The 23200-nt window shown below is 42.3% G+C and overlaps 2 protein-coding genes across 3 annotated transcripts; both read left to right on the plus strand.

Moving 5' to 3' along the window:
• The first annotated feature begins 20 nt into the window (after positions 1-20).
• snip1 (Smad nuclear interacting protein) lies at positions 21-5403 on the plus strand. The gene is made up of 4 exons (XM_054782545.1): positions 21-310; positions 817-910; positions 2668-3209; positions 3292-5403. The coding sequence occupies exons 1-4, from the start codon at positions 165-167 to the stop codon at positions 3566-3568; spliced, it is 1059 nt and encodes a 352-aa protein (XP_054638520.1). The 5' UTR covers positions 21-164; the 3' UTR covers positions 3569-5403.
• A 177-nt stretch (positions 5404-5580) lies between these two features.
• si:ch211-1i11.3 (mitogen-activated protein kinase kinase kinase 5) lies at positions 5581-21765 on the plus strand. Of its 2 annotated transcripts, XR_008572072.1 has the most exons (29): positions 5581-6026; positions 6233-6372; positions 7822-8009; positions 8125-8293; positions 9631-9737; positions 9833-10003; positions 10080-10192; positions 10945-11104; positions 11176-11326; positions 12603-12707; positions 13031-13080; positions 14073-14168; positions 14579-14663; positions 15480-15613; positions 15704-15831; positions 15987-16123; positions 16188-16293; positions 16365-16522; positions 16590-16788; positions 16889-17060; positions 17947-18112; positions 18238-18423; positions 18497-18602; positions 18694-18907; positions 18994-19100; positions 19377-19483; positions 19966-20063; positions 20150-20226; positions 20355-20425. XR_008572072.1 is itself a non-coding variant. In XM_054782544.1 (28 exons), exons 1-28 carry the CDS (start codon positions 5678-5680, stop codon positions 20449-20451), a joined length of 3969 nt encoding a protein of 1322 aa, XP_054638519.1. In that variant the 5' UTR covers positions 5581-5677; the 3' UTR covers positions 20452-21765. The 2 variants fall into 2 exon arrangements, 1 of the variants encoding a protein (XP_054638519.1); XM_054782544.1 differs by lacking the exon at positions 19377-19483 and having other exon boundaries at positions 20355-21765.
• Positions 21766-23200: the final 1435 nt, after the last annotated feature.

Here is a 23200-nt window from a genome sequence, read left to right on the forward strand (position 1 = left end):
GCCTGTTTTGCCGAGATGTTTTATCCGCGTAACACCGGAAGCGGAAATAGGCAACAAAATAAGTTCCAACAATCAGCTACTGGTAAAGTCCTCCGCTTTATTTTGTGGAAACGGTGATGTACGTCTAATCAAAACCGACACTTATTTCTCTAAATTGTCGAATAATGGCCAAAGAAAAGCGCCACAAGAGAAGGGATTCACCGGAAGTGAAAGTTAAGGTGAAACAAGAGAAGCTAAGCCCCGAGAGGCCGCGAAAAACACGCCGCTCGCCGAGCAGCAACACCAGCCCACCTAGGAGGAGACCTAGCAGGTTTGTTTGTTTTTTTATTTCTCTTGAGTGTTTTTGAAACGAATCTGAGACAGGGTCAACAGCTTGGCCTTCTCTCGACATCTGTGGTCTGTTTGTTTGCTAGCTTAGCTGTTAGCATTTGTTGCGCAACCGACGTGTGGCCTCTGGAAACCTTTAATCAATTTAACCACGTGAAGGGACTGTATGTAACTCAATCCCAGTTACACTTACTGAAACTAAAACAACATATAAGAACACCCCAGCCATATAACACAAAAGCGATTTCAGGCAGTTTACATTCATGTTGTTGTTAAGATAGGCTATACATTCAGGGATAGCCAAACTTTGCCAAATAGCTATCATTAGCTGACAACAAACATATCTAGTGTGTGTCATGTTGGCATAGCTTACTCAAAAGAGGAAGCGGCGGGATATAATTCTTGTAATATGAACGTTCAAATGTTGGCGGCATGCGAGGAAGGAAGCACCAAACAGTCCCATAAATTAATGACATTTCTTTTATGTAGGTCACCTGGCAGGACAAGGGACAGACGAAGCAGCAGAAGCCCACGAAGGAGAAGCCGAAGTGCGCATCGCAATGCTGACGTCAAGTTAAAGCGGGTAATTCAGTTCTAGTTTTTATTTATTTTTTTACTTGTGATCGTAAAATCAAGACAAACTTTTAGTAGTTGCCGGAATTACAATGGATTTTAATCGGAAATAATGCGATTTAATTTCTGTCAACATTTTGTGTCGTTTGTATGTGTTGACAAAAGTGGCAGTTAATTTTGCCATAGTTTTTTTGCCATGTGTGTTTGTTTTGATTAGTTGTGGTCTCTTTTCTCGTGATGGGGAAAAAGGTCTATGATGAAAATTATTTGTCACTAGGCCTGTCACAATAACATATTTTGCTTCACGATAATTGTCCTACCAAATTATTGCAGATAAATGATTTTGAGACCATTTTTTCATTAAAGTAATGGCAATATATGGCATATTAATGTGAGTACACCATATCAAAAGTAATAAACCTTAATGTCTGAAGAGTATTTTCTGATTACTGGTTTACAAGAGTATATACTAATTACTATGTATGATTATTTATTCTGATTGTAACAAAACACTGACATTTTTATTACCACATGGACACATTACCTATTACTTTTCTATGCATTAAAAGATACATGAAATACAGGAAGTGAATAAATGTACTGCAATAGATGTAAAGCGATGGGGGGTAGGATTAAATAATCTTTGCTTCTTCTTACTCCTTTCGGACGTGTGGAACTGCGAATTGTACTATGTGATGTATTTCATTGCAACTTGTATGCATGTTCAAATAAAATGAAACCATTACCATATTTAGCATTGTAATTGGAATGGCAAGAGCGTTTAAATAAATTCAACAAGCAAGATAATAAAATAAATATTGGTTGGCACAAAATAAGGACATGCGCATGTCTTATAAAAATGTTTACCTAAAAAATACTCCTGTTCAATTTAAAGTATTTTTGAGTTGCTGACAATTTCCCCTTAAACCGGGCACTCCTTCATAGTTTGTTCTTCTGTTATTAGCTGACGATTTGAGCATCGCTAAAGGTTTGTTATTAAGAAAAAAGATAATTGACTTATTAGTATTTTTTAAGTATTTATTTTAATAAAACATCTTGACACTAATATTTGGCGTTGATTTTGTCTAGACTCGCTTTGCTTTAAAAATATTGAGATATATATTATATACCGATATTCAACCTAAATATATCTGGATATGCGTTTTGGTCCATATTGCCCAGCCCTGCACGCAGTATATCCGTTCGCGTCTGTATGCAACTAATTACTAATCCGGCACAGTGTGGAAACAACTTTTTTTCAAAACGACAAAAAAAATTCTCAAGAGTGTTCCCATGTGGACAGGGCCTTAAGTTCCACTGTTTTGTATTATTTATACAACTTGTCACCAAAATTACCATGCGCAAACGGGCTGAAATTGACACCAGATGGTGTTTTATACACAACAGGCACCAAGACAGTATTCCACACTGTTTCCTCTGTTTATTCAATATGTTTGCAGTATACTTTCACATGGCTATGGTTTGAAATCACTGTAGTCTGTGCGTCATGACCCTCGAAGTACGGTAACTGCGCTGTCACTGGTACGCCTGTGAATACTCTCATTCACTGGTACCCATTTGCGTTAGCTTGCTTGTTACTCCTCACGACACTCACACTCTGTGTGCACTCGCTAGTGCCAACAAACACGCATGCACATGTCAATTTATCGAGTTACTTTTTATTTATCATGCAGTCAATTGATTTGATTATCGCGACAGGCCTATTTGTCACTGGACTTCAACCGTCTTTTTACCAAATGAACACAGGAGCGTGAAGAGCATCGCTCTGCTGGAGAAGACCACAGAAGAAGAAATGAGCTGCCGGAAGAAAGGCGTAGCAGGTGGGAATCGGACCGACCTCAGGAGAGAGACCGCAACGGCGACCGACGCCGGGAACGGGACGCGACATCTTCCCAGCAAGCCGAGCGTCGGCACCACGACGAACAGCGCAGGGAAACCCGTCGGCAGCGTGAGGAAAACCAAGAGTTTGACTTTGGGCGACCCAACAGTGGGGGTAACAGCCCGTCAGCGCCTCCTGCTGACAAGGAGAAACCAAACTTTGGTCTGTCGGGAGCGCTTACGGAAGACACAAACACGTTCCGTGGAGTTGTGATTAAGTACAATGAGCCGCCCGAGGCTCGCATTCCCAAGCGACGGTGGCGACTGTACCCTTTCAAGAATGACGAGCAACTTCCAGTCATGTACATTCACAGACAGAGTGCCTATCTGATGGGGCGACAGCGCAAAATTGCCGACATTCCCATTGATCACCCATCCTGCTCCAAACAGCATGCAGTATTCCAGTACAGGTCTGTCTTTTTACTTAAGTAGAAGTAGCTTTATGTGGTTTTAGCAGTGTCAAATCTACCTTCTCCATGTCTGCTTCTACAGACTTGTGGAGTTCACACGGGCCGACGGCACCACGGGGCGCCGGGTGAGGCCCTATATCATCGATCTGGGCTCCGGGAACGGCACTTACCTAAACAACCAGCGCATCGAAGCGCAGCGCTACTATGAGCTCAAAGAGAAGGACGTGCTCAAATTCGGCTTCAGCAGCCGCGAGTACGTCCTCCTGCACGAGTTCTCCGACACCAGCGAGGTGGATGCCAAGCAAGAGGAAGAAGACGACGAAGGCCTCGACGAAGTTAATAACGAACCAGCAAGTTAATTTTTTTTGTGTGTGTGTTTCAAAAACAGGGAACAGTTAATTATGATACTATTGTGTATAGATTGAATTCCCCCCTTTTTTTTAAACATTTTGTCTGCTCAGAGGGCTCACAGCGATAAATGTACATTTACATTTTTGTACTGTAAATAAAGACTGTGAACTATTTATCAGCCTCCAGCAACTTTTCAGGAGATTGTGGGATCATATAACATCTCTGTGTGGACTTTTCATGTTCTCCCCATGCGTGCATGGGTTCTCTCTTGGTACGCTGGCTTCCTCCCACATTCCAAAAATATGCATGATAGGTTAATTGGAGACTGTAAATTGACCATAGCTGTGAATTTTTTTTTTTGGTCTATATGTGCCCTGCAATTGACTGGCGACCAGTCCAGGGTGTGCACCGCCGCTCACTCGAAGACAGCTGGGATAGGCTCCAGCATACCCGCGACCCTAGTGAAGACAAGCAGTATAGAAAATGGAAGGATTTTATTCATTATTCATTCATTCAAATGTACATCATGCTGAGGCCATTACACTTCTTTTGTATTTTATCCATCTGAAATTTCTCACCGGCCGCACGGTGGTCTAGTGGTTAGCACGTTGGCCAACACAGTAACAGCTTGGAGATCGGGAAGACCTGGGTTCGATTCTCCCCTGGGCATTTCTGTGTGGAGTTTGCATGTTCTCCCCGTGTGCGCGTGGGTTTTCTCCGGGTACTCCGGCTTCCTCCCACATTCCAAAAACATGCATGTTAGGTTAATTGACGACTCTAAATTGCCCATAGGTATGAATGTGAGTGTGAATGGTTGTTTGTCTATATGTGCCCTGCGATTGGCTGGCGACCAGTCCAGGGTGTACCCCGCCTGTCGCCCGAAGTCAGCTGGGATAGGCTCCAGCATGCCCCCGCGACCCTAATGAGGAAGAAGCGGTATAGAAAATGAATGAATGAATGAATGAAATTTCTCACTGAATTCTCTACATGTGAATTCCAACTAATTCTGCTATTCCTGATTTAAGATGGTCCTGGTTTTAGTGGTCACAAAAAAAGACAAAGAAAAATAAAATGTAATGTAAAATGTGATCAAAATGCGAAGCGGGCATAATTATGTAAAAATGTTTAATGGTTTCAATGTAGGTATTCAAAACAATGTAGGTAACTGTTCAAACTATATGAAGAGGTTCACGTGGATCTGAAAATTCAAATTAATGAAATTATGATTGTTAAAACCGAGCATTATTTCCTTTTTAAACGCACATTAATTAGTGTAGCGCTTGGGTCGTGTGATTAGATTGTGTAAGTGGCAGGAAGTATGAATGGAGTATCCACAGTCTGATGAAATCTCCTTACGAAGCCTGAAACTTCAGTAGATGCCATTCTTGTGTTAATGAAATTGTTTCTTTGTGTATTTGTAATTGCAGTATTCAAGGCAGTCGTAATAGCAACAGCAACAAAGCGTGCGAAGTGAAAGTACAAATAAAGTAAGAATAAAAGAAGTTGTGAAAATACAGTGAAAACTATCCAAGGCCAAAGCTAAATGATGGCACATTTTCTGTTTTAAAAGTGTATATATCTATAAATACACCGGACAAGACTGATTAGTGGAGGTTTAATGTTCAGTGTTCGGTTTGTGGTACGTTGCTACATTGGAAATAGCACAAAAACGAGTAAAAAAAATAAGTAACTACTTTTACTTGAGTACAATGTGTCTTTACATCTCTGTTCGGAAACATTAACTTCCAATAAAGCCATAAAAAGGATGCACTTGTTATGTAATCCAGCGTTACAGTTAAAAAAAACTATGGTCACAGCAGAGGAAGTTCTGAGGATTTCTTTTCAACTTTATTTTTATCGTAAAAAGTGAGGACATAAAAGGTCAGAGGTGATCTCGTGTTTTTATTTATCTTTTAGTCAAGTTGGTGTCGCGTTGGTGTCCGGTTTTAGGATCTGTGGCGTCACTTGTGGAAGGGCGGGGTTTCGGGAATGTTGGCGAAAACCTCAATGGGCGGGGACACACCTGGAGAACCACAGGCGATCTACACCAGGCAGGACGCCTGCTCGTCTACTTTAAAGTATTTTAAGTATTAATAAAATTTAATAAAAACGACATAATGTACACGACGGAACGCAGGCGGATGAGCCTCCGCGAGACGAGGAGGCGGGAGAACGGTTGGCTGTTGTCGGCTGGAAGTTTGTGGCAGGACCCGCTGGCCATAGAGCTCAGCTCCCGAATCTCCACCAAGCAGCACGTCGTCTCCCCGAGGAGCCGCGGCCGGCCCGTGACAGTGGTCTACATCGCCAACGAGGAGGCGGCGGTGGCTTCTTCCCCGGCCGAAGGGAACTTGCCTCTGGTGTGTTTAAAAGAAGCGTGCGCGGAGGCCCGCGCGACCTTTAAAAGTATCCCGTTTGAGAGGATCTCCATGGCGACCACGGACGTTCTAGATAATTTCTACAATGCTGGTGAGTTTTCACTAATTAATGTTGATCTATATTTCAAAGCAACCAGATGAGACATACAGTCACACCACGGCTTGGAGTTTTCCCTTGCCTCTGTCGCCAAAGTGCTTGCTCGTGTGGGGTTCACTTGTGAGGAGTATGGTTCTACACCTGCTCATCGTGCAAAGTGTTACTAGCTAAATTGATGACACTGATCTCTATCCTCACAGACGTTGCTGTGCTTGAGATGAGCGACTCTTTCTGCCAGCCTTCCCTCTTCTACCACCTGGGAGTGAGGGAGAGTTTCAGCATGACAAACAACATCATTCTGTACCGCTACAAAGACGACACAGACATGCAAGCTGTCAAGGTAGAGCTGATGGGAGTGGAGTCAGTTGTGGAGGCTTTACAGTCTTTTGCCTTACGCACTATTTCAACCAGAGACTAAATCAGGGGTCACCAACGTTTTTCCTTGTGAGAGCTACTTTTACAAAATGAAAATTAGCCAAGAGCCACTCATTTTTGTAACATTTATTTTCATAGCTTATTTCAGCACTAAGAAACTGAATATGCTTGTTTTACCAGAACATTAACAAACTGCTGCTATCCACAATTTACATTTTGTATTTCACAATTTTTTTTTTTGTAGTGTTCTCACATTATAAACTGAAAACCTGAATGAAAAGTAGGCTTGCAGGCACCTCAGGGGGTCGTGGGAGCTCCCTGGTGCCAGCGGGCACCATGTTGGTGATCCCTGGACTAAATCATTCACACATTATTTTGCTTCTCTCTAATCATAGCCGATGACAAATGTTGCACCGATGATAACTTTCTATACTCACAGGACAGTTCATTGGGTACTTTGACACAATCCAATAAAATTCTTTAGAAAGATAATTATACCATGTTTGGATTTTGACACTGTAAGGCATTGGTTCCCTAACCTTTCACAGTCACGTACCACTTTAGACATCTGACTGGAACTCATGTACCCCCTACACCTGCACACCACACAATGAGACATCTTTGATATATGAGGGGGTTTTTTTACACATCTTTTTATTGAATTTTTTACAGCAAGGTCATCTCAGCGTATAAAGGATATACAGCGATATAGTACACAGCTGACCAGCAGCACAACGTTCAGGGGAACAACAACCAAGAGCTTACAGTGGTCCCTTGTTTGTCGTGGGGGATAGGTTCACAAGATAGCCTGCAATAAGTAGCCAACTTAATAGCCAACTTTATTTGTTTACAATTATCATATATGTTTTAAGGCTGTAAAACCCCTCACAATACACTTTATAAACTTCTCTCAGACAGGTATTAACATTTTCTCACATTTTAAACTCTCTCAAAGTTCAAATTTTGCTTGAATTTTAATGATCATCATTATTTTTGTAATATTACTACTAATTTTGCTATTTTTTATGCTGTTTTTTTTTGTTTTCTTGTTAAATTATATTTTTAGCTCATTTAAAAGCCACCGGCCTCAAATGAACCCCAGGCTGCACTTTGGACACCCTGATTCTGATTTTCTGGTCTTTATCTACATGAGAAGGTCAAAATATTAGAAAATATTAGAAATAGTACCACTACAACTACAATAAGTAATAATAACAATGAAATAATAATACATTTTTCAAATGCATACCCTTTGACAGACATTTGTACGACTTTTTCGTTTTGGGGCATAGTTATTTTGAGCTGTAAACAGAGATGTACAACTAAAAATTATATTACGCATTAATGACAAGGCTGTCCAGTGAAAACAATCCCATGACAGGGTTTTCACTTTTCTTGTTCCTGTGTCCTTCAGGAGCAGTGTGGAAGCTACACATTCCTCCCGTACGTGGTGACGCCTCAGAGCAAGGTGTTTGCCTGCGATGGCGCGATGATGACCGGCATCAAAGAGCTGATGCAGCCTGGCTTCCAACTGGACTCTCTGCTCACGCCGCTGGTGGACAGACTGGTTCACGTGCTCAACAATGTGCACGTGCAGTTCAGGTCAGACCTCTCTCAAAATACCATCATCTCACATTACGCCTGCCTAAGCGTGTTTATGTCACCTTTTGTTCTCTCTGGAGATCTTTGAAGTGACATTGTGTCTCTATCCCGACAGCGAGTACTTCCGGGAGTCCATCAGGCACGACATCCGCATGGCCAGGGAGCGTTTTGGCGGTCAAGCCCTGAGCGAGGAGCTGAGCCGCATCCAGAAGCGTCTGGACAGCGTGGAGCTGCTCACGCCTGACATCGTGGTGAACCTGCTGCTGTCATACAGGGACATCCAGGTGAGGACTTCACACAACACTATGGACTTATTTGCAAGGATCATACAAACGTTCCAAGGTAAGATTCAGACACTTTGGACAAAAGATTTAGACATTTGGAACTGGTTCCTTGAGAGTCCATTGCATCCTGAAGCAATTGAGGCACAATGGAGTGCACTATTTGCTGTACCAGAAGAGGCGCTGTGGATTCAGTTTGTAGGTTACTTTGTTGTATGGTCCCTCACTCTAGCGCATTGTTTCGCAAATAGTGGGGCGGGCCCCCCATGGGTGGCGAGGTGAACTGTCGGGGGGGCGTGACAGGCAAGGAGGACTTTCAATATTAGTGCAGACCTGCCAGACCTGATAAGTGAATTTCTGCAAAGTAGGATTCCTTATATATAAATGGAATATTTTCATAGTTCGAACACGGAAAACCTAATACGACGCTGTAATTTTTTAACATTATTTAACATTTTAACATTATTAGAGCCCGCTAGACATGAAATGACACCTCTATAGTCACCTTTACAATCGTATTACCCAATATACAGTAGAATTGTCGCACTCGTGTGTGTTGCTCTATGTGTGTTCCGGTGCCAGGGGAGCTGAGAGGGGGGCGGTCAGGAAGTGACGTCGGGGCTTCAGAGTTGAGGTTTAGCTTGATGCGGGTTACGACCGCAACAAGTCTGGTGCTTGTGTCTCTCACCGAACATTACCCAACATTACTGACACCTAGTGACCAAAGTAGAATACTACACATAATCACTGAATGCTTTATATGTATATTTTACTTAATTTAGCCATTTTTATGGTCGAAAATGCTTAATTTAGTTTTTAAAAAAAATAAAATAAAATTAGCTAAAATATGCATATTTTGAGTAATACACAAAAGATACATATATATGTTGAAAAGGAGATATATCGGAGTGGTGGTGTGCATGGAGGAAATGGGGGTTCAGTGCCTTTCTCAAGTGCAATTAGTACATTAGTACATTAGTGCTAAAGTAGCATCATCTTTTGCTTTGTGTCATTAAGTCCTAGAAGACTGAACCATAAATATTTAAAGATCCATTTTTGAGCTAGTTCAGCACCATACAGCTGTGGTAAATTTCACATATGCATGAATAAATACATACATTATTAAAACGGTTATATAGCTATAGCTATTGTGTTGCAGATGGTCACCATCTTTGTCTTTATGTTTTGCTTGCTACAATGTAGCGTCTGTAAAGTAGACTACACCCTTAGGAACATTGGGCTTGACTTAAATATGTACAATACTTCACCATGCAGAGGCCAGATAGTGTATGTCCTGTGTGCCCATTGTAGTCTTGATGTGTCATTTGTGTTTTTCTCAGAACTACGATGCTATGATCAAACTGGTGGAGATGCTGAACAACTTGCCCATGTGTCTCGTGGCAAGACATCACAATATCAAGTTTCACTACATATTTGCTCTAAACAGGTACGCATACTATTCCTGTTGCTGTGCGGCGTTCAACTGCACTGAAATTTTGACCTTTTTTGACATAAAAAAATCATGAATTCTTGTCCTACCAGGAGGAATCAGCCAGGGGATCGCGCCAAAGCCTTGGAGGAAATCTTGCCCATCGTGGAATCAGGTGGCAAGGTGGTGTCGGACGTCTACTGTCTGTGCGGTCGCATCTACAAAGACATGTTCATCAGCTCAGGCTTCACTGACCAGCACTCCAGGGATCAGGCCTGCTACTGGTACAACTATTACTAGTATCACTACCTTCATAGCAGTATCATTATTCACCTTTCCTGCATGTGGATGTATTTGTAGGTATGGAAAAGCCTTTGAGACGGAGCATACGCTTCACTCGGGCATCAACAATGTGGTCCTTCTCATGGCGGCGGGACATGAGTTTGACACCTCCATTGAGCTGCGCAAAATAGGTGCTCAAATTACTTCTCTTTGTCAAACATAAAGTCTTTTGTTGCTTCTAACGTTCATATCATTCAACATAAATTATATCATTAATTGCAGTACTGTGTGGTCAACATTTATATTCTGTTATGCTTCTCATATACATACATGCATTGGTGTGAAAAAGTGTTTGCCCCCTTCCTGATTTCTTATTTTTTTGCATGTTTATCACACTTAAATGTTTCAGATCACCAAACAAATTTAAATATTAGTCAATGACAACACAACTGAACACAAAATACGGTTTTGAAATGGAACTTTTTATTATTAAGGTAGAAAAAAATCAAAGCCTACATAGCCCTGTGTTTTGGGCCACCCTTAGCAACAACAAAATAAAAAAATAAGAAATCAGTAAGGGGTCAAACACTTTTTCAAACCAATGCATGTGGATGGATAAATGTATTGTCCCTTCCTCACACAACAGGAAGTGAATTTCTTTCCACAAGAGTTTGGATTTTTTACACACATTTGTCCCAAAACACTAAACCCATCCAAACATGCCTTTTATGGACCTTGCTTTGTGCACAGGAGGTCAGAAAGGGCCTTCTTCAAACTGTTCCCACAATATTGGACGCATATGATTGTCCAAAATGTCTTGCTAAAAGGAAGAATTAAGATACAGGACGGAACTGCAAGGTCTAATCCAGCTCCAATACTTTCAGCTGTGTAGTGTACGTTGATTAGCCCGACCAGCTATTAATGTTAAATGACTGGTTTGTAGGTGTGGCCATAAGCACTCTGCTGGGCCGTAAGGGCAGCTTGGAGAAGATGAAGGACTACTGGGATGTGGGCTTCTACCTTGGCGCCAACATCCTGGCTAACACGCACAGGAAAGTCATCGAGGCTTCAGAGAAACTCTACAAGCTCAAGGCTCCGATATGGTGAGACCACTCTCCATTAGAACTACATGAAACATCACATCTGCTTTATTTTCTTCACTGCACTTTGTCAGGTACGTGGCATCCGTGATGGAGACGTACGTTCTGTACCGACAGTTTGCTAAGCCTCCTGAGGTGAGGTCTCCCAAGCAGGACACGTTGGACTTCTGGATGGAGCTTCTGTTGCAGTACTGCAAACCCAAAGTCTACACCGACCACTGCCGGGTGAGAGAACTTTGTCCTACACGGTGTCGTTAACCCTGTTTTTGTAGAGTGTGGTGCTAACAAAGCTAAAGGTCATAGGTTTGATTCCCGTATGGGCCATCATTCATTTATATTGCAGTAGTGAAAGCATTGTGTTTTAATCTTCAGGAGTCCTTTTAATTTACTGCGCTAGGAGCAGAAGAGCACAAAAAGTCATGTCTCAAACAGTAAATATGACAAATTGGACTATTTTTCCAACTAAATGAAACTCTGCAATTACAAATTGCATGCTTATATTGTGCAATGACGTTTAAATATTGTGGTTATAATGGGAGTCACTGGGACTTTTCTAATCTCACGGGACCTCACAGAGCAGTAATCTGACACTGTAAAAAAGTAAAAAAGCATCAAAATAGATTTGATTACTAATCTTATATATACTGTATTTAATTAAGCGTGATCTTTATCCCAGCCCAGCCTCGTCACATCCTTCACATTTTAGGATTAAATGGAAAATAACTCAGTGTGTGTGTATTTTTCAAATGGGCATTTTAAAAGGTTAAAATAATAAAAATAATGACACCTTTGGTATTTTTAATTTGGATTGAAGTTGACTGAAAGATCTGAGCAAAAAAATATGAATCTGTTATCTTTTTATAGCAGTATTATTTTTTTTTTTTGGAAGAATGTTTTTTGTCCTCTTGGGACCTTAAAGGGTGATACATTCTCCCCAAGTATCTGGTTGACCTATGAACAAATTTTATGATTTTTCATGAATATAACCTTCTTGGGGCCAAAATTCTGAGGAAAGAAATCGACCCAAGAGAATTAATAATACAAATAATACTTGAATTGTGGAAAGCCTATGCAAAAGCAAGAAAGTGTGGATGGTTATGTACAGTATACTGTATGTATGGTTAATATATGAATGGTTTGTTTTGAAATTCGAAGCACGTTTTTACCTCCTAATTGAACTTTTTACTTTACCTTCTCCTACTGACTATGTTTCCTTTGTAAGTCCTAGCAGATCTCTCTTTGATTTGAATAATATCTAAGATGTTCAGTTGATGCAGTTTATAGGTCTTGCACCTTTTTCTTTTATTAACCTGTAAACTAGTTGACTTGTTAGAAAAACTCTTTACTGGAATTATCCCAGCCAATATAATAAACCTGGTAAATGTATCTGATGTAAAAGCTAAGTATAGCGTGTGCTACTTGTTGGCGCTCATCTTACTTGCTTTAAGTCAGATGATGAGCCCGGTTCGACTTTGAGTGAATACAAGCGTTGTTTTTCCAGGTGCTCATTCTGGAGCCCAGTAAAGTCCTTCAGCCTGCTACCGTGTCTGTGAGTGAGGGGGATGAAAGCTGCACTGTCCAGTTGAAACACGTCACCCCATTTAAGGTGTGCAAACCTCCCCACCTTCTGTCATTGTCTCATCTTGGTTCTACGTCTCAGGACTTGCACAATCTAGAAAAGGCCCAACTTTGTCCACTGAGCTCATCTTTCAGTACAGTGAATGTTTGGTGCCAAGTATGAGGGCGTGTTCTTTGTGCAAATGCGTTGCACCTCAGGCTGTTTACTTTCTTTTTCTTGTGTGCGTGTTTGTGTGTGTACGTGTACGAACTGCACTCCACTAACCTTTATGAAGTTGCCCTGTCATGCACAGTGTGTATATTTCCTTTTTAAAGCCGCTGAGATGAACCATGTCATGTTTATACCAACAGAAAGGCTTACACCAGTGGACTTTCCCAGCTGCTGCAATCCGGGGAGTGAGGTATGCTCCAGTGCTGTTGCGTGTGCTGACATCTTTACAAATATGTTGGGGTGTGTTTGAGCCTGCAGCAAAAGCAAGTGGAACCCAAACACTCACATTTGGCTGCTGGTTTGAGGTTGGGTTTCACTTTCACGTATATTCTCAAGACATAAAAGCTTTATCCATTTTTATCATTGTTGAACACTATTGGCAGAGATGTGCAGTTAAGCAACTTTTTGTCTTTTTGTGGCAGTGGAAAACACACACAATACAGTGGAAAAGTGTAAAAAAAAAAAAAACAGCTGTTGTAATGGAAAAAAAAATGTTGTTTTTTTATGAGAATAAAGAAACTCATAATATTATGAGGAAAAATTACGTCATTTTATTAGCATAGAGATGAAGAAGAAACTTGAAATATTTGGAAAATAAAAAAAAAAAAAATAGAAAGAAAGAGCAAAGACCTAAGGTCACACTAATAATACACTTTTTCACTTATATCCCAAAGCTGACATGCATGTTATTCTTGTACTATGTATAAGGTCTTAGCATATCTGCATGTATTGGTTTACAAAATATAAAAGTGGCCCTGGCATCCTTTCATTACTGAGTATCTGGCCCTCGGTAGAAAAAGTTTGGACACCCCTGCACTAAATGGTAGTAGGTACTGCAATGGTGGTTAAACTTGGTTATTTTGACATCCTTTACCATGGATATGCAACAGAATGCTTGCCATACTGACCTGAATCATACCAGGAGCAAACAGGGCTTACCGCGAGGGGCCATTGAGGGAGCCAGGCCTGGCCTGACTGCCGGTTGCTTTCCCCCATGGGGCCCTGCCCTCTCAGACCCATCGCCCACAGCGGGATCCAGCACAATGTGTGCAGTACACTTTCTCTGGGAACGCTTTTACTGTATATCCCGCCTCAGCGGAATTAGCAGGGGAAAAAAGCCACATACAAATGGATGCATTGACGTTATTACGTTGAAAAAAACTCTTGTCTGTCCTCTCCAAGCGTGTCAAAGATCGATGAGCGGAGCTGCTTCCTGTACGTCCACTACAACTCTGACGACTTCCAGCTTTGCTTCCCCTCTGAGCTCCACTGCAAAGGGTGAGTGGCCCATCAGAAGTGAAGAATCCTAAAACACACGACTGTTGTCAACGCATTGATTCATTCAGTAGGTCGGTTGAGAGGATAACCTTGAAGTGGCATCAGCAGTTCCTTCATGCCCCAAAGAAAAACCCATAGTTTTTCAATAGTTTTTCAAAACTCATAGTTTTTCAATACTCGTGATTATCAGTCGGGTCAGCTGTTACTTGAAGAAATATACCAAAAAAATACTGTCACTCTTCACAGAATGTGGGTTGGGGGAATATGGTGTTAGTCAAGGAAGAACATTTTGGGGTACGGGTTGTGGATCATAGCAATAAAAGTTCTGTAGATTTGGACAATCGATACACTTTCATATGCACTTTGAATCCAGAGTATCATGAATGTTTCTTCCCCTGTTTTCTCCTCAGTTTCTGTGACATGGTCAACTCTCTGCTCCATCAGGCTGAGGATGCCTCTCAGGACGTCAGCCATGTCACTGATGGAATACTCGAGGTTGGTCACTTTATTTGATGAAAATTCAATTGCTTGCATTGCATCTTGAGTCAGATGTGAGTGAAAAGTAAATCCCTATTTTAAAATATGTTTAAAAATCTTTCTTTATTGTATTTTTGTGCATTTGTTCTTTAATAATAATCTTTTATGGCCATATTATTGAATATTTTTCATGCTAGACAGCGCATCTCCACATTTTGCTATTGTCGTTCGGAAGTGACCGAACGCCCACTTCCCCGGGAGACGGATGGGTCGTCATGGTCCGTATGAGTGGCTTGCCAGGAGTCCTGACTTGACACCCTGTGACTTTTTTCCTTGGGGTCGGTTAAAGGAGCAAATATACTGTGCCAAACCGAGCAACTATGTCTCCCGTCCTGCTAGGGTTCCTGGTAGCTGATAGCGAATTCTGGTGCCCATATCAAATTAAATTAATATGCATTTCTTGTAAAAATAAATAAATAAATAAAAGTTAATAAATAAATAATAATTATTTTAAAATCGATTGTTACTTTTCAATCAATATAGAATAGCAATGTGTTGGATTCAAAAGGTGCAAGGCCATACTGTTCTAATCCAATCCTTAAAGTTTGCGCCACCTGCTGGATCTTGTTAGTCACTACACCTCTTGGCCCTTGAAATGTGAAAAGAAACCATCACATCTGCCTTTATTCGGATCGTCACCAAAATTGACTGGGTGTCTGCTCAGCACATGTGCCACAAAGGCAGTGACTCTCAACTTTGCGCTTTAACGTCTGCCCTCTTAAATATCCAGTTTGTCATTAATGGGATCCTTGCCATCTTCCTGCTGTGTTGCAGTACGTCTATGAGACCAACGAGAATGCTGGCAAGGTGGTTCTCGGCAAAGGGACGTACGGTGTGGTGTACGCCGGGAGGGACATGAGCAACCAAGTGCGTATCGCCATCAAGGAGATCCCAGAGAAGGACAGCACGTGAGTTGGACGCTGTTAAAGTCCTCTTTCATGGGTCTAGCACCACTTAAAAACAAACACAACCCAACACTTGTATTTGTGTCCTGATAGTTATTCCCAGCCTCTCCACGAGGAGATCCGGCTTCACAAGAGGCTGAAGCACAGGAATATTGTCCAGTACCTGGGCTCCGTCAGTCAGGACGGTTTCATCAAGATCTTCATGGAAGAAGTACCAGGAGGTCTGCATCTAAACATGTTGACTTTGAATAAGAAGGAAGTTAACTTGAGAGGGATTCATTCGGAACTACTCACTTCCTTTAAAGCAACTTACAGTCAATATTGCACAATGTAGCGTCTCACACCATGAAATGTTGAAACATTCCCGCCATGGCAGGAAGTTTGTCATCCCTGCTGCGCTCCAAGTGGGGTCCTCTGAAGGACAACGAGGCCACTATCATCTTCTACACCAAGCAGATCCTGGAGGGGCTCAGATATCTTCATGACAATCAGATAGTTCACCGAGACATCAAGGCAAGCACCTGTTTTTGTTGTTGTTTTTACCAAATGCCTGTTTAAATGTATGTTTTTGCTGCAGGGTGACAATGTGCTGATCAACACTTATAGCGGTGTTCTGAAGATCTCCGACTTTGGGACCTCCAAGAGGTTAGCAGGGATCAACCCCTGCACGGAGACGTTTGCTGGTAAGATGGCTTGAAAGGTGCGAGCATTTGGGTTGACAAAGACATGTTTAAAGAGTATTTACCGATAATAGGAACTCTTCAGTATATGGCGCCAGAGATTATAGATCAGGGGCCTCGGGGGTATGGAAAACCGGCTGACATATGGTCCCTCGGGTGCACCATCATTGAAATGGCAACAGGCCAAACTCCCTTTCATGAGCTGGGAAGTCCACAGGCAGCCATGTTTAAGGTAACGATGGAACAGGCTTAGTATTCTAAAAAGCCTGGTCGTACTAATCCCAATCCTCCTACCCCAGGTCGGGATGTTTAAGATCCACCCCAAGGTTCCAGAGAGCATGTCAGACAAGGCAAAGAGCTTCATCATGAACTGTTTTGAGCCCGATCCGGACGACCGGGCCACGGCAACGGATCTGCTCATGGACACCTTCCTCAGGTCGGCTCCCAGGAAGAAGAACAGGGCGGTGCAGGATTCTGACCCTGAAGACATTTTTGCTGGTGGGACTTTTCGTTTACAATACGATGCATGCGCAGTGTGATATCATAACAGTATCTAAGGACATCATAACAGCGCCTGATGAATGGTTTTGTTTTGTAGGTGACTACCAGCGCAGCCTATCAGTGCCAGTCTCCATCCTTGTGGAGGACACAGACACAGACTCATACTCGGATTCATTGGACCTTTCATGCTCCCTAGACCTCAGGAATACGCAGTCCGCCTTTAGAGCACACATCTCCGAGAGCCCACCCATCAACGGACAATTCCTGCCGTGAGTAACTGAACATTGTTGGAAGAGAAAAACATTTTAATCCTGGGCTATTTTTATTTTCCTTCACTATTTTTCTTATGTTGTATGTAATCACTGCAAGCACTATCTTTACACTAGTCAAGATCTTTTATATGACAGCAACGCGCTGCTGTTTTTAAGGAAAAACGGCAAAAACGCTTGCAGATGTTCTATATAACAGGAGCACTTTGCTGCTTTTAGGAATCCATCCATCCATTTTCTATGCCGCTTCTCCTCATTAGGGTCGTGAGGGTATGCTGGAGCCTATCCCAGCTGACTTTGGGCAACAGGCGAGGTACACCTTGGACTACCAATCGCAGGGCACATATAGACAAACAACCATTCACACTCACATTCATACCTATAGACCGATTAACCCAACATGCATGTTTTTGGAATGTGGGAGGAAATCGGAGTACCCAGAGAACCGGGAGAACATGCAAACTCCACACAGAAATGCCCAAGGGACAATCGAACCCAGGTCTTCCCGATCTCCAGACTGTTACTGTGTGGCCAACATGCTAACCACTAGACCACCGTGCGGCCCGCTTTTTTGGAATCTACTGCAAAAAATACAAGTACGGTAAAAGATCCTCCATATGACAGGACTGCTGCTGTTCGCAAGAATATATTGCAAAAACACAGGTCAAAGTTCCTCTATTTCCTAGGTTCCCAAGGTGGGAGTGGGATACGTGTACCCCTAAGGGTACACCAGTTGTAATGGGGGATGTGAATAAAAGTGAAAACCAATGCGCGCCTAACACTCACAATTACACGTGCGCCTGAACACCTCACGGCGCAAGGAGAATGGAGCAGAAAGGAGACCGGGTTTTAAAATAATGTTTACTGCCCCACCCCTGCTGTCCAGCGTACCGGAAGAGTCCCCTCTGGACATGAGCAGTCCGGCATCCACAGATGAGAACATTGGTCTGTTCATGCTGAGGAAGGACAGCGAGAGGAGAGCCACGCTGCACCGAGTGCTCACCGACTACATCGCCAACGTTGTGGCCAACATACAGGAAGCTGTGCCTCAGGTAAGAACAAAACACTTGTAGTTTCCTTGCAACACAGTAGCATACATCTTCTACATCTTCCTCTCGTTGGGATTAAAAGACCCAAACAGCGTACCATTAGTGCGAATCACACCTGTTTTTAACAGTACGGCGAGGGGTCATCGCTGACTGAGGTACACATCACTAAGCTCATCTGCTGCTTGCGAGACAACATCTGCTCCCCGGACAGGAAGCAGCTAACCAGCAACCTGCTGGAACTAAGAGCAACTCTGCTCTCCACCGCAGTGCCCCAAAACGGCCTGCAGGCAGTGCTGTTCAGCTTCCAGGATGCGGTATGTTGACTCAAAAGCATAATTAAGACACCTGGAAGCTTTTGTGGATTAGATGTTCTTCTGTTTGTTGCAGGTGAAGAAAGTGTTGAGGCAACAGCAGGTGAAACCTCACTGGATGTTTGCCCTGGACAATCTGCTGAGACAGGCCGTGCAGGATGCCATCACTGTGCTTCTTCCAGGTTACAGCACGTCATCTCCAGTCCGACGCACATGAGGCTGACCACTGTCAATTAACTGATTCACTTGATCCTCCCTCCCTACCTACCACAGAACTGAAGCTCCAGCTGCAGTCATCATTCGAGGTAGAGGACAGCACTCCCGAGGAGCAGCCCCCCGTCCCAAATGGCGACCTGCTCAACGAAGCGGCACACTCTGACCAGTCAGAACCTGTGAACAAATTGGTTTTGGCGACGTCGGATGACCTCCTAGACAGCAACTGTCCCCTTAGCGATGAACTGAGAGACCTTCGAATAGAGACCAGAAGGTGCACCACCAAAGTTTTTTTTTTTTTTATGTCCCTGCCTTATTGAGGAACAAGAATTTAAATGTGTACTTTCTGTTGTCTCTCAGACTGCTGAGGCTGCTGAGTGACAAGGAGAGAGAGTACCAGGACCTCCTGCGGACCTCAGTCCAGCAGAAACAACACCACATTGATGCTATGAGGAGAGACTCTGCAGGTACGAGATATTTAATAAAGCCCACAAAGGAGTTAGTTTATGCAAAATAACTGATGATCCTTAATAAATAACAAAAAATCTTCATAAAAAAATACTAGCAGGGTGGGGTGGAGTGGAGTTTGCGTGCGTGGGTTTTCTCCAGGTACCGCCCACATTCCCGCATGCTTGTTGGGTTAACTGGTCACTCTAAATTGTCCATAGGTATGAATGTGAGTGCGAATGCTTGTTTGTTCTTTATGTGCCCTGCGATTGGCTGGCTGTACCCCCCGCTCGAAGTCAGCTGGGATAGGCTCCAGCATACCCTAAGTGAGGATAAGCAGGATAAGAAAATGGATGGATGGATTATGGAAGACAAGACAGTGGACATGCCTTCTTGTCTAATAGTGAGTTTGCACCATAACAATTTTTATATACAGTATAGTATGTAACATGTATTTTGTAATTTTTTTATTTTTTTTTCCTTATGAAATGCATTTTTATGCGTAAAATAAAGTCTGCAATGAGTAGCCTCTATCACTAATAAGCAGCATTGGAGGCAGGCCCATCATAATAAAGTGTGCTTGTGTTGAGCCGTGGTGTTGTGCTGTTAGCTATTGATTGATCACACAATTGCATGACATCTTCAGTGTTTGTCATCTGGCCTACCTACCAGTCAATGGCGGCCACCTCCTCGGCTTCAGGCTTTTATAGTTTCTGCCTGACCGGTTTGTGTCAGGGGTGTAGTCTCAAAACCTGGCTACATGAATATTCACAGCGTCTGCATGGACATGTTTTTCATGTTTCAGTGTGATATTTTCATACCGAGGCACATGTTTTTGTGAAACTGGATCCATCATGGCCTCCTTGTTTGACTCTTACAATGCAGATGATGACTCGACTCCACAGAGGAGATGTCACCCAGAGGTAAAGGACATGGTGCGCTGGCTGGAGGCCGTGCCTGTGGATCACAACACTGTTGACAAGGTGATTAAACAGCAGCGTGATCGCTGTTTGACACCTCTCCATCTACTTCCTGTTTGTTCTGATCATGTGTCACCCTGTTTACCTAGTTGGTGGCTCACGAGTTCACCTTGGACTGTCTCCTCCACATGGCCTGCAGGGACGACCTGATGTACTGTGGAATAAGGTGAGGACACATCTTGATGAACTAAACATGATGAAGGCCAATATTCATCTTCCTAAATGTCCAATTACACGTGTCCGTCCTTTGCATCTAAACCCATGAGGTTGTTTTCCCCCCACTTTCTTTTCCAGAGGCGGCATGCTGTGTCGCATCTGGGCGGCCATCACGGCTCATAGGACGTCCCAGCGCAGCATACACCACCAGGACAGCGATGGTGCTCTACTTTGACAAGACACCTTGTGTAGTGGACAGGCTGGTCCTGTGAGCGTTTTTTTAGTATATATTTTTTTGTTCTTACTTTTCACTATGAAACACATTTGAATGTAAAAACTGTGAGTTGTTACATTCTTATTTTTGTACATCTTTTTTTACTATACCTCCAATGCAAAACTTGCATTGAAAAGGGTTGACTTTTACGTAAAATGAATCTTTTGTCCAAGAGAGAGTAACTTATTCATCGATGTTTGTTCAATTCACTTCCAAAGTGGCGAGCAGGAACACTTCTACTCTGTGCTTATTTGCTTTGACAGTGCTCCAGTAGAACACGCGTGCATGTCATGCATGTGTTCATTAAATTATTCAGCATTAAATGAAGTCTTGTTATGGTATTACCTTTATCATATCTACTGTACATGTACTGTCATATATGACTAAAATGAAGGAAATGAGGAATGACTAAAATTAATTATATTTTTAATGATGAAGACTTGTTAGAGTCTTTCATCCAAAACCCTGGTTAGGGTCAAGGGTTAAGGTTAAAGGTTTTTAATTAGATTAGGATTTCAGGCTGGGGCGAGGGTTAGAGTCAGGGCTGCACAATTCTGCAAAAATATGAATCATGACTTTCTTGCTTAGAATTGAGGCTGCAATTCTCTCTGATGATTATTTCACACACACACACACACACACACACACACAGGGGCAGCGGAGCTATCACTATTTTTTTCCACAGCACTAGTTTAGCGTTGGGTTAGAATATTCTGCAAACCTACCAACTCTTTTTCTCAATAATATGACCAAAATATAACTTTTGTGTCATATGAAATGGTTCTTTTTAATAATATTACAAGTATATTCTCAAATTGTGAATTTTTTTTTTGCAAATTCATGACTTCTTACATTATTATAAGTCCATCCATCCATTTTCTGTACTGCTTGTCCTCACTAGGGTGGCGGGCATGCTGGAGCCTATCCCAGTTGTCTTTTGGTGAGAGGCGAGAGGCAAGGCCAGCCAATTGCAGCGTACATATAGACAACCACTGGCACTGGCGTTCATACCTATGGACAATTTAGAGTCTCCGATTTAATCTACATGCATATTTTTGGAATACCCGTGGAGAACCCGTGCACGCATGGGGAAGCATGCAAGCTCTACGGAGATACGAACCCACGGTCTCCTGACTGTGAGGCCAGTGTAGACATTCTTAAACATGTGGCCTTCTTTGGACCGCGTCCCACATCTTGCAGACTTTCATGGAAATCGGTCAAGCAAATTTAGCATAATCCTGCAAACAAACAAACATCATGAATACATAATCTCCTTGTCGGTGCAATTTTTACAATAAATGCGTGCGTCCTCTTGTAATTGCAGTGTTAGTTTTTATACAAAACCCTAATCAAGTCTCATGAAAACTGAACCTAGCACGTTAAGGTGGACTGAGAGCAAGCATGATTTCCTCACGTTTATACCTTATTTTTATGTTTGCTGGTGAAGGCGGAGCAAAGACATTGTCACATCATGAGGGCTGATGTTTGGGGGATGTCAGCAGGCTTTGTGGGGGATTGGGGACACCATGCTACACTGGGAGGCCCACAATCTCTGGGATTACGGAAATCACAGCTCCCATAACACCAGCGGACCCGGACCATGTGACAAAAGCGGCTTCCGTTGCAAAGTCGGCTCTAAGGAACAATTCTCCTAATGGTCCCATGTTATAGTATTTTTCTTCAAAAGTGAGCATTTGAGTGCGTCTTCTCTCAAAAGTAAAGCTTTTTTTTTGTCACATCTGGTGCTGTAGGGACACATTTAACTGTGACACATTCTAAAATGATCATTTTAATTGTTTATGAGTTCGTATTTGGAATATTTGGAAAAAACAGCAGATATTTTAGAATTTAAATTAATTTTAGAATAAAGTCAAAATAATAAGCCAAAGAAAGCTTACAAGAAAAAAAGTCACAATTTTACAAGAAAAAATAATGTCATTTCAATAGCATAAAAGCAAAAAGATGTAATTAAAAAAAAAGAAGTACCTAATATTATGAAGAAAAAAACCTCAATGAAATAAAGCTGTAATTTTTGTTGGTTGGGGGGAAAACTTTTAATATTCCAAGTATAAAGTCAAAATATTAGGGAAATAAAGTCATAATTTGCGAGAACAAAATTTACAAGTGTTGGAGATTAAATTCTCCACAACCTCCTAAAGGTCAAAGTACCACTTTGGAAAATTAATTCAGGCAATTTGACCTCCCCCTTGCGTGTTGTTTAATCTCCAGTTATGAGAAGGAAAAAAGACTCTCACACCAAATTAGATTTTCAAAATGTATTGAAGAATAAGTCAGACATAATAATGGAAAAATAAGTCAGACAGGATATCTCGCAGTCGTACAGAGCCCTGGACCCCGTTTCATTCACCTGCTGAGGGTTCCCCTCGGTTGTCCCATCTGTCATTTTTATACTTGTTTTGCTGAGACCATTGGCGCCGGTCTCTCCAAAGGTAACTTTCTCCTGGTTTCCTTGACCAAGTTTGTGACGCCAGCAGATGATAGTCGGCTCCTTCGCCGTCCCGATAACACTTACCGGTACTATAGTTGTTGACATAAACAAAACATTCTTTTCCTTTGCCTACTTCAAGGCTCAGGCCTACGTTTATCTGGTTTGACTACATTCTGGACCATGTCTGGCTGCTGACCCTGGCTGGTGCAATTTGTGGCGAACAGTATTCCTGTTTAACCTTTGACACGCTTAAACAGACGT

Source organism: Dunckerocampus dactyliophorus, chromosome 7, assembly GCF_027744805.1.
Source record: "Dunckerocampus dactyliophorus isolate RoL2022-P2 chromosome 7, RoL_Ddac_1.1, whole genome shotgun sequence".
Lineage (NCBI taxonomy): Eukaryota > Metazoa > Chordata > Actinopteri > Syngnathiformes > Syngnathidae > Dunckerocampus > Dunckerocampus dactyliophorus.